The 11,118-nt window shown below is 37.6% G+C and overlaps 1 protein-coding gene across 1 annotated transcript in view; it reads right to left on the bottom strand.

Moving 5' to 3' along the window:
- Positions 1 to 618: 618 nt before the first annotated feature.
- Positions 619 to 11,118, bottom strand: part of KCNK1 (potassium two pore domain channel subfamily K member 1) — a gene marked incomplete at its 5' end in the record, with an annotated part of 56,043 nt that continues 45,543 nt past the window's right edge. Inside the window, 2 exons of the mRNA XM_084253296.1 lie at positions 619 to 1,056; positions 4,235 to 4,630. Coding sequence (XP_084109422.1) covers positions 797 to 1,056; positions 4,235 to 4,630 — 656 coding nt within the window. The 3' untranslated portion in view covers positions 619 to 796. The remainder of the gene's footprint in view (positions 1,057 to 4,234; positions 4,631 to 11,118) is intronic.

The following is an 11,118-nucleotide window of genomic DNA, read 5'->3' as shown; positions in this document are numbered from 1 at the left end:
ATGTGTTTTCAAAACAAAATGTCTTGGCCTTTTTTACAGCTCATATTCTACATTACCTGTTCAACTCCAGAAAAATGCTTACAAATACTTTAGATGTCTGATATCATACTACTGCAAGAGGGTAGAAACATTCATTGCAGAAGAATACTAGAATAATTCACTCAACTGTATTATTCCCCTACTTTATTATAGCAACTCTTGATTATTTAGTAAAAAGAGAAATCAAAAGAAAAGATATCTACAACCTTGGATTAAGAGTATGCTGGGAACCGGTGAACTAAGCCTTATATACAGGTTATAAACATATTTATACTTCATATGTACATTGTTAGTGGTTACCTATTCATTATAAATAGTAGGTTTAACTTAGATTCTACAAAAATAAGGATTTTGTTTGGGCACATGCAAGCCAGTACACATAAACTTATTTATAAAACACATCTCTATGCTTTTCTTGCTTGTAAATATAAATGTTGCTATTGAGCCACCAGCTAACTGATTTAAATGTAAACCCCAAAGTCCCCAATTAAAAGTATAAAATCTGCTTCTATCCATAGTAGCATTCAAGTATTTTTTCACTTATAAGTCTAGATAACTTTGTCATAGGAACCTATTGCATTTCTTCAGATATTTAACATTCCTCCAGAGTAAAATCTTCCTTTTTTAAATATATATTGCAAACAACATATATTCGTAAAAACACCACCTCAGCTTTTACATTCTCATAAAAATGAACAAAAATAAGCTTGTCCCTCCCTGCCCCGGAGCTCCAGGGCGATGTAGCAAAGCCCTAAGCTTAATGGTTCACGGAGCCATCGGAGCAGTCGGGTGACTGAGCATCCACGAAAGGCTCGCTCTGCTTCTGGTCCTCCTTCATGCCGGCTGCCTGGTCTGTGATGGAGGAGAAGGACAGCTGGTCGTGCTCTATGATGTGCGCCTGGTCCTCATCCTTGTCCTTCTTCACATAGAACATTTTCCTGAATTTCTTCAGCTCATGGAGTTCACAGAAGGTCTCCAGAACGACCAACATGGCAATAAGGCCAAGTAGCAGGTAACCTGTGTGGGAAAAATGACAAGGTCTCATGTAAGAGGAGGGTATGTGGACAGGCACCTTCACGGCCACTTTCCTAACTGTTTGGAATGTTTTGGATTCTGAGACTTGAGAGGGAGTACTCAGGAAAAAATGATGGATGACCTCACCTTCTACCAACTCGGGCTATCCAGAATCATATGGTGCAGTTCTGGAGAAAAAATAGAAAGCTGGGGCTGATGCAGCACTGTTAGGAAGAGAGGACATACTCACCCAAAGTCACCTTCAAGGAGAGAGCCCTTCACCCCCACCTCATAATCAGTGCCTCTCAAAACATCAGGGATATTTTGGACAGGTTCTGACATATCAAAAGGGCTCAGAACGAAGTGAGGCACCTTTTTTTTTAGCAGTCATTACACTCACCATTATTTTCAGTACACAATTAGAAATTTAGCATCAGAAATTACAAATTTAATCTGGAACAAAAATTCCTTTAAGATCAATGTAGATACTAAAAAGGGTATCACCCAACATTTGAGTGATGACACATAAAGAAACAAAACAAATGAACTAAATAAAACAAAACTATATGGCAAAAGATAGAATTATTTTTAATGGTGAACAGACTGTAGTATATACAGATGTTGACTTATAATGATGCACCCCTAAAACCTATATAATGTTATAAATCAATGTTATGTCAGTAAACTTTTTTTAAAAGGTCATTTTTAAAGGTGGCTATTTATACTTTCTTCGAGATGCAGCCACAAATTAAGTTTTCCCCTGCATGCAGTCATTTAGGAAATAGGCACATGAACCATTTATTGAGTAACTCTAACAGTTTCCTACCCCAAAATAGAAAATAACCTGTTGGTTCAGGTGAAGTATGATCCCTTGGAGTCTATGATGGAAAAATAGTGATTTTAAGTCATTTCTGATATATCTAAAATGTTTCCAGAAAAAAAAAAATCAGTGTGGAAAAGAACAGGAAAGTGAAAGTAAAAATTCTAATAGCAAAATCCCAACTTCACGTTTGAAAAATATTTCCAGAAAATAATGAAATAGGGAAGATAGAATTCCTAGCATAATAGGAATAAAGAGGCTGATTATCTCAGGAATGCAAAGTGACACAGTATCCTCTTTGTAATTTGGTTATTTTTTATAAGAATAGAGCTTACTTTAGAAATAGCAATGATGTTGTTACACTAATTGACAAATCCCCTCCTTTTCTTTATCCATTATTATGTCAAACATTAAGCACTAACAAAATACCTAAGATTTCAGGCAAAAGCTATGGGACATTATCCTGTCCACAAAGTAACAAATACGCCTTTGGGCTATTTGTTTGTTTCATTCAGCACGTGCAATACATAGTTTGCCTTAAAAACCCATGATTCCTGTAAGAAGTATTAAAATTTTCTACAATAATGTAGTATAATATGAAAAATTGAGGGAGTTAACACGCAGGGCAAAAATTATGAGAAGACAAAACCAGGGAAAAGTAGAGCCAGCAACTGTAATTATAGAAACAGAGCCCACTTCCTAAGTCACAAAAAAAATAGAGGTAACATTTTACTTAATACATGAAATGAAAGTCAAGATAATATTTACTTTTTCTATTAAACATGAAAAAAAAGCAAAAACCAAAACTACACATTGCCATTGCCCCATACCAGCCCAGGCATGCTGAAACTATTACATCCAGATAATTCTGGTGTAGTGTAAACTCCTAACACCACTTAGGAAGCATTGGGTCAACATGGTCTGTGAGTCACAAAAAGTTATGTTCACTTTGGGTGAGCAATTCCACTTTTTGAAAAGCTATCAAAGTAGAAAAGGTATAAATGCACAAAAATATTCACTGCAGCATTTTTGTATAATACCCCTCATTTGAAAGCAATCTAAATATTCAGCAATAGAGGCATGGTTATAGTAGAGATATTATGTGGGCACTAAAAATATTTATAGTAACTCGAGAAAATAGGAAATCATCCTTGTAGCCACTTGGTAAATATTTACTAAACTTGTATAGCAGCCAGGCACTGTTCAAAGCATGTCTTGAGTAGGGCCCATGGCTTAATAGAATTATTTAAATACATTCAGTTCCACTAATAAGCAGTTTGTCAGGTTAAGACTACAACACAGGGCCAGACAGAGCATCTGACTGCCTGAGTATCTTATCTACTACGATTTTCTAGAAGGCATGCCATAGTTGAGTCTTAAAAATTGTTGAGGAGGCAGAAATAAAAACTGGATGTATCAATACATAATGAAGCAATTATTTGAATCTTGAAAAGAGAGGGACACTCAGAAATAAATTTTCTGGAAAATGCATTACTAAGTTTTCCATGTCATACAGAATGTTTCAATAATGTTTAAAAATGATAAATCACTGGCCATATAATGTCTGTTGTCCATATATAAAATTCTGAAGACAGTTAACATATACAATCTTTTTGAGGAAAAAAAATGGATAAAAGAGACAGGTAACTGAGATCATCCATAGCTTTAAGATTTTCTTGGTAATGGGCCTCCCCTGGTGGCGCAGCAGTTGAGAGCTGGGCTGCGAAGCTGCCCACAGCCTCTGCAGCACAGGTTCAATCCCGGGCCGCCAGGTGAGGGTCCCACATGGCATGCAGACCTCTCCTGCCACGCCCACTGCTCCCCTCAGCAGTGTCCTCCATCTGTCTGCCTGTTCTGCTCCCGGCTCTGGCTCTGGTGAATTCTCTTACCCTCCCGTGCTTCTGATTATACCCCGTGCTTGTATTAATAAATAAATAAATCTTCAAAAAAAAAAAAAGATTTTCTTGGTAAATGAAAGAACATGATTGATAGTAAAAGGCTACATCTGAGTCTGAGTTTTCTTGAATTTAAAATATCTAATAATAAAGCAGAGCAATTGTTTTTAAAGTAAAAGTTGGTTTTCAAATATATTCTGTATGGGACATTTTTGCACTTTCTAAAGCTTCTATAACTAGTAGGAAATAGCATAGTGATTCTAAGGTGGCTGGGGGTGGGGGAAGTCTGCATAAGACATGTATTAAGGATCTCAAAATAAATCATGATGAAATGAAATAGTTATGGGAAGGGGGCAAAACTGAAAACTTATCAGGGTAAAAGCAATCAGGGCTTTGATGAGTGGCTATCATTAGTCTTCTAGGTTAACAAAACAGAGCAGCTGTGCCGTCTGACCCCAATACTCACATGTGATCCCGATCTTATAGAGCTCTCTGAATTTCTGATTGTAGCCTTCTCCAGGAACATAATCCCCCAGACCAATGGTGCTCAGGGAAATGAAACAAAAATAAAAAGATTCCAGGAAGTTCCAGTCATCCTCCAGGACAGAGAACACAGCTGCCGGGATGAAGAAGAAGCAGGACACAGTGACAAACCCGAGGAGAACGGCGTGGACAATGGCGACCACCTGCTTGGAGAAGCCCCAGCGGAGGTGGAAGTAGAGGACAGGCCTGCGGGTGACGTGGATGGTGACGCGCTGGACCACGGCCGTCAGGAACAGGAGCGTGAAGGGGATGCCGATGACTGAGTAGATGATGCAGAAGGCCTTACCCCCATCGGACAAGGGCACAGTGTGGCCATAGCCTGTGAGGAGAAGGAGGTGACACAGTGAAGAGGGAGAATGGAGAAAAAACTTTTTTTTTTTATTTTAATGATGTATATCTAAAACTTATACAATTTTTTTCACTTTTTTTTTTACATTATTTTTCCTTTTTTGCACAATGTATGCATTTTCATCTTGGTTATAGTCCCCATACAATTCCCACCCACCTTGTTTTCATCCTACTCCTTCCTCCAGGGGGGAGTGAAAACATTTTTAAACAATGTATGTCTGTTGTTCGCACCTATTTAGAAGAGACATACTTGAGGTCTGATACTTCAAAGGCTCTAATAGAAAAATGATGGCAGTAAAATTCAACAGTGGATGCCATGCATTGGGCAAGTCCCCTACTCTTTACAAAGTCACACCAGCCACTCCCAACACATTTGGGTCTGGTTTTATATTCACTGTCAGGTAGAAACAGAAGTTATGTGTGCTAAGGAGTGAATGCCACACTTAGACATCAGAGGACACAATGTCACCAGACTGGTGGGGGGATTCCCCACCCGTTTTGCCCTAGGATCCTCACACTATTCAAACACCAATGACACTCATGAACCCAAACAAAATATTCACAGACTGTTTTAACAGAGATGACTGTCAAGGAAGGGTGTGGGAAGAGAGGGAGGGTGATAACGATGCTATGGGATGGTGTGGACTCGGTGAAGATATGAAATGCAGGTATTAGAAAAGAGAAGAGGAAGTTAAACCACACTAGGACGGAGCATGTCTTTTAAAATGTTTTGCTATTAATTCATGAAAATATTCATTCACTCAATATATATTAATGCAATGTCTGTGAGTGGCAGGTGCACTAAAGGAAATAAAGGGAATGCTGGATCGTGCCTCTTTATTAGAAGCCCAGCTCTCAATTTTATAGTCTACCTCTATTTCTTTATATACGTAATGTAGTCTACATAAGATTTTCTAGGAAAAAGCTAATATGGAGACAAGACCATAAACAAAGAATTTTGGCCTGATCAGCATACTGTAATAGGTTTTTCTTCTTGACTCAGGAAAATCATTATCACTGTCTCACTAAGCCAATTAATTTATGTTAAGTTTATGGCAATACTTGTAAATACTATCTGGCAACTGCTATTGTTTTTTTAAGTCACAATAATGATCATTAGTTTCAAAACTAAAAAATAATACACTAACATATTTTATTGGAATTTTCTGAATTGTTTGGGTTTCTTTCATGTCCTAAATTTTAAAAAAAAATCACATTGTCTTTAATAATTTTAAATATTTTTTATATAGATGGAGTTTCTAATGTAAAAGAAAAAACTAGAATCATTATAATTTTAAAACACAAATGTTCATAAATATAAGTATGGATTAATAAGAAGTGATTAAACTGAAAAATATATATACATTCCTTGATTGTCTGACTAAATTACACATTAGAAACTAATTTCCCCCCAATATCATTTCTCCATGTCCCAAGACACCATTAAGTTCCACACACACACAAAAAATACATTAAAACAATACTTTAGGGCCAGTAAAACACACGTCTGTTTTACTTTCCCCTGTGTTTGAGTGATTCCCAAATGAAGCCAGTTCAAGAGACTCTTCAACAAATATCAGCAAGCGAATCCAGCCAAGCGTGAGTCTGAATGTACTGTTCTAAAAATCTCAGGAGAACTTAATTCTGAGAGGACTAACATGTCTGAACAAGTCAATTCAGGAAAAAGCCAACTAAATGTAATTTTTGTGAAATCAGATCCTGTAAAAACTTCATATAGGTGATTATAACTGACAAACATTTAAAAAAATCTGATTTCTAAAATACATCCTGCTTAAAAAATACCTGTGAAAAATTTCCACCCCAGATCCTTCCAGACTGCTTTATACTTGTAACCTGGGTAGGGCTAGATACATGTGGTCAATAAAAAGCCTGCAAGCTATAGCCACGCACAGCCTCAGCATAGCAACCAGGACTATGGGTCTGATGCGGGTTATGAACTGAGTGACAGGTAGTGCCAGGGGCCCACTGAAATTGTATGTGACTGTACAGCCACACACATGTGCATTTTACTGTGGAGAGACTCCAAAGCCTAGACTCTCAAAAGGGTTAAGAACCATTGCTCTATTGTCCTAAGCATCCATTCCTGGGCCCATTTGGTCATTATGTTACAGGGTAGCAGGACATCCATTTCCCCCTAACAATTACACACCCAGCTACTGCTGGAATGGGTGAGTAAGAGTAACTAGAAATCACAGGAAGGATGGAGAAAGCATGCCCAATCACATTCATGCAACAAAGAAGGCAGGAGGAAGTCACATGTTTACTGCTGAGGGAAAGATGGGACAGAACAGGAGATTTTTAAGTAAAATGGTCCATATCACAGAAGACTGGTGCCGATCACAGTTAGGATTTAAGCTAGGCTTCAAGGAAGGAAATTCCAACGGGCAAGATATCTGGAAATAGAACCTGAAAATGGAATTTTATTTAGCCATAACAAAGTCGATTAGAAAGTGGTTCACAAATTCAGTTATGAAACTGTGGCTGAAAGTACTAGTAGACAAAAGTGCTCAAAGAGTTGGCAAGGGAGAGATTTAACTTTGGTAAGGCTTTGTGGAGGAAAAATAAAATCAGTGGAATCAATTAGACTACATAAAAGCCTTTAAGTCTGATTTCATTATGTTTTTGTAGCATTTTTATAAATTATCTTACTAAAAGGGAAACAGCTCTTTTGCACAGACCACCTCTTCTGTACCATCTGTTCCAATAAATTACATAATTTTGGTTTCAGTGGAGGGAAAAGCACATTTCTAGTTTTAAAATATTTAGGGTCTAATTTCTACTCTCAAATGATGATAGTTCTTTTTATTAAAATGTTAACTAAAACTCCATTTACTAAAATGTTTTCTCTAACCGACAGAGATAATCATCATTACAAGACTCAAGGAGTTCTTGCAGCAATGCATTTTCATGTCAATTATATGTTCCCAAGAGATGAAAAATCACCATCCTGTAGATGCTAGCTGAAAGTCAGTTTCTTCCACTGATGTTTACATAAACAATTCTTGTTAACAGAATGTAAAATGTAAAATTTACATCTCATTTGTCGTCTGTACACTTTTGGTGTAGGCCTTATTAGGAAAACCACCAGCAGTTCTTTTGCAAAAGACACTTTAATGCATTTCATGGAAACCTTCAGTCCTACTGAATTTTAATGAACTGGTGAATAATTTACTCAAATTCCGTCAATTGAACCCCAAGATAAATCATAGAGCAAAGCTCATATTTTAAAATCTTATAATCATATTAAAATCCACTACAAATCATGGAAGAATTCAGCAAAATGTTAATAAACCTTATATAATTGGTGCCCTTCAAATTTTTCTAAGGCTCTTTCTATAATTTGGCTACCCAAAAGATAGAACATAAAGTTTACTGAAAAAAAATTGATTTCAAAAAATTAGGCTCCTGAGATGAAAATCCCACATACAAATGTACTTGTATTCCAACCTTCAACGCCTCATATGCTGGTATTGCTGTTATGAGTGCACCTATAGGGCAGGTAGGAGTATCTGTGTAATGAGGGGGTCTTACTGGTAACAGTCTGAGAAATTTAACTTCCAGTGTGGCTACTGGGACTTAGCCCCGACACTGCGCCCGCTAACATCTCATCTGGGGGAATGCCAAGCTGGATATGGGCCTTGTGGTTTTTCTGATATTTAAGTCCTCCTGAATGAAGTCCAAGAAGAGAACCTTTGTGGGCTCCTATTCAGTACATTAGAGGCAGCCACTGATACACAACTCCTTCTCACCTCCCAGATGTTTTTGAGAGAGTGCAGCTTACCACCAGCTGTTACTGTGACCTGGATTATAAATAGTCTCATTCATTAATATTATTTAGTATGATATGGTATATTAGATTATGCTTTCCACTAAGTTAGCACAATACGTCTTTAAAAAAAAAAAAAACTACCAAAAAAAGAAGATTCTTAACTTGTGAAATCAATACAGGTAAAGATACTGAAATGAGTCCCACTGTTTCCTCTTCTGTAAAACAGACTTAAATTTGCAGCCCTGGCACCTGCACCCCTATGTTTATAGCAGCACTATTTACAATAGCTAAGTTATGGAAACAACCCAAATGCCCAAAAATAGATGACTGGATCAAGAAGATGTGGTACATATACACAATGGAATATTACTCAGCATTCAAAAAAGATAAACACATGCAGTTTGCAGCAACATGGATAGAGCTAGAAGGGATCATGCTCAGCGAAATAAGTCAGAAAGAAAAAGAAAATACTGGATGGTCTCACTCATAGCAGGAATTTAGAAAACCTAAATAAGGGACCAGGAAAAAGACTAATTAATACAAAGTAAAAATCAAAATCAACAAGCAAGTATAAACCAGAGATACACCACGGGGGGGGGGGGGGCGGTGAAGGGAAGGGGAGAGGAAGGACTAGGGTCAAAATAAGGGGGGGTGCAATTATACGGGGAATATAACCAAAATGATAATGTATACATTGTGCAAAAATGAAAAATGATGTAAGAATTATATAAAATAAAATATTAGCTAAAAAATAACTACTTAATAAAAAAAAATTTGCAGCCCTGGACTTTAATTTATTCACTTATCTCTTCCACTAGACTGTGAGTCCCTTAGGAGGGGCCTCATGGAGGACTCACATATGTCCTTCTCTCCTACAACTCTTTCTACGCTCCCTGGCCACAGTGCTAAACAATTAACACTGGGGTTAAGTGACTGCAAATTGGGCAAGAGTTGGACTAGAAACTCACAGTGTAGCACTGATAGGCTTTAGGTCAAGTTGACTCTGCCACTTTGATCTTCTATTTGAAATAAGTTTTTATTTCATGGTTTTAATAAATGGTTTATTTCTAGATACTGGCAGCGACATATCTTCATAATTCCCTTTGTCACAGCAACACTTTTAAAATACCTGCATGTGGACAAACTGTTCCTTTTTAATGTCATCTACATATCAGGGAATGGACAGCTTCTGTAACTTTGCTTATAAAAAAGATGGTTTATAAGAAATCTGTTCATGAGAAATTTCAAGTGAGGTCTAAATAGATCACATAAAACACTGAAGGATTGAACATGGGCCATATCCAATACATGTGATAAAGGAGGCACAGCTAGCCAGGGGTGACAGAGGTAGATAAGAAGTCATGGAAGGGTCCATGGAAAAGGAGTTTCCTTTGTTCCATTTAGTTAATGATTTTAAAAATATCTCTTGTTGTTTCTGCTCAATCACAGATGATTTCTTGGTAATATTCAAAGAGGGAGGCCACTGGTCCCTGATTGTCTACCTCAGAGTGGCCATCTCTGAGAGATGGACCATATTAATGCCTTACATTTAAAACCAAAGCATTCTAGAAAATAGCTCAAATGGCATAGATGGGAACACCTTGCACTTTTTGGGCTGTGAAAGAACAATCAGAAATGATATCTCAAGCGCCTCCCTGGTGGCACAAGGGGTTAAGTCACAGCACTATTAAGCTATGCAGCCACTGCAGCACAAGTTTGATCCCCCACCAGGGAGTTAACCAACATGGTGCAGCAGACCTCTCCTGTGTCACCCCCTGCTCCCTTCAGCAGCATATTTCAGTAGATCTGCCTGTTCTGCTCCCCACTCTGTCTCTAGGGAATCCACTCACCCCCATATCGCTGGCCTACATCCCAGCTCTTATATGCATAAATAAATAAATAATAAATAATAAAAACTATTAAAAAGAAAAAAAAAAGAAATGATAACTCAGGCAAGAGGCATCTCACACACACACACACATCTAGTGGTTTAAAGAAACTGAGGTTCTGGAAAGGAGGTAGGTGAGTTCAAAACACCCAGTTAAACAGCCACCACTTGTTGCTTACCGTATGCATGCATATGTCTGTGCATATGAAGCATGATGAATAGTCCTAAAAAGTTTCAGATCCTAGAGTGACTATTTCTACTTTACAAACAAGACTAAATTTCTGAGTTTAGACCATTTGCTCAAATTCATACAAATAAAAAGCAGACTCCATTATCTTTTCATTATGTCACCCAAATATGTTACATGATATAAAGGCCAGTGATGCCTCTAAAGTACTCAAGTCCTGATTATAACATTTCGCAGGAACTTGTGGAGAAAAAATGGGCATGCTGGCTAACACAAAAGTAGACCTATCACATCACCTCTCCTATGGCTCAATGGAGCAAGTAAGAGAAAATGCAACTCTGGAATGAGAGAACAAGAGGACTATCCAATTCTCACACAGAGAAGGCAGGTACGCACAGAGACTGAGGTTACTCAAGCGGGTCAAGGAAATGGGTCAAACAAAATTTAAGAAGGGCCAGAAAGAAAGGATCACGCTGGCTCCATATTTCTAAATTCCAGTACAGAAACCATATGGGTGAACCATTATAAAAAATGGTAGTCAACAGTGAAGAAGGGAATGAAGAAATATCCTCAAATTATGATAGAAAAAGAGGA

The sequence above is a fragment of the Talpa europaea genome (genome assembly GCF_964194135.1).
Source record: "Talpa europaea genome assembly, chromosome: 14".
NCBI lineage: Eukaryota > Metazoa > Chordata > Mammalia > Eulipotyphla > Talpidae > Talpa > Talpa europaea.
The sequence above is the reverse complement of the archived record's forward strand: the minus strand, read 5'-3'. Positions and strand labels throughout refer to the sequence as shown.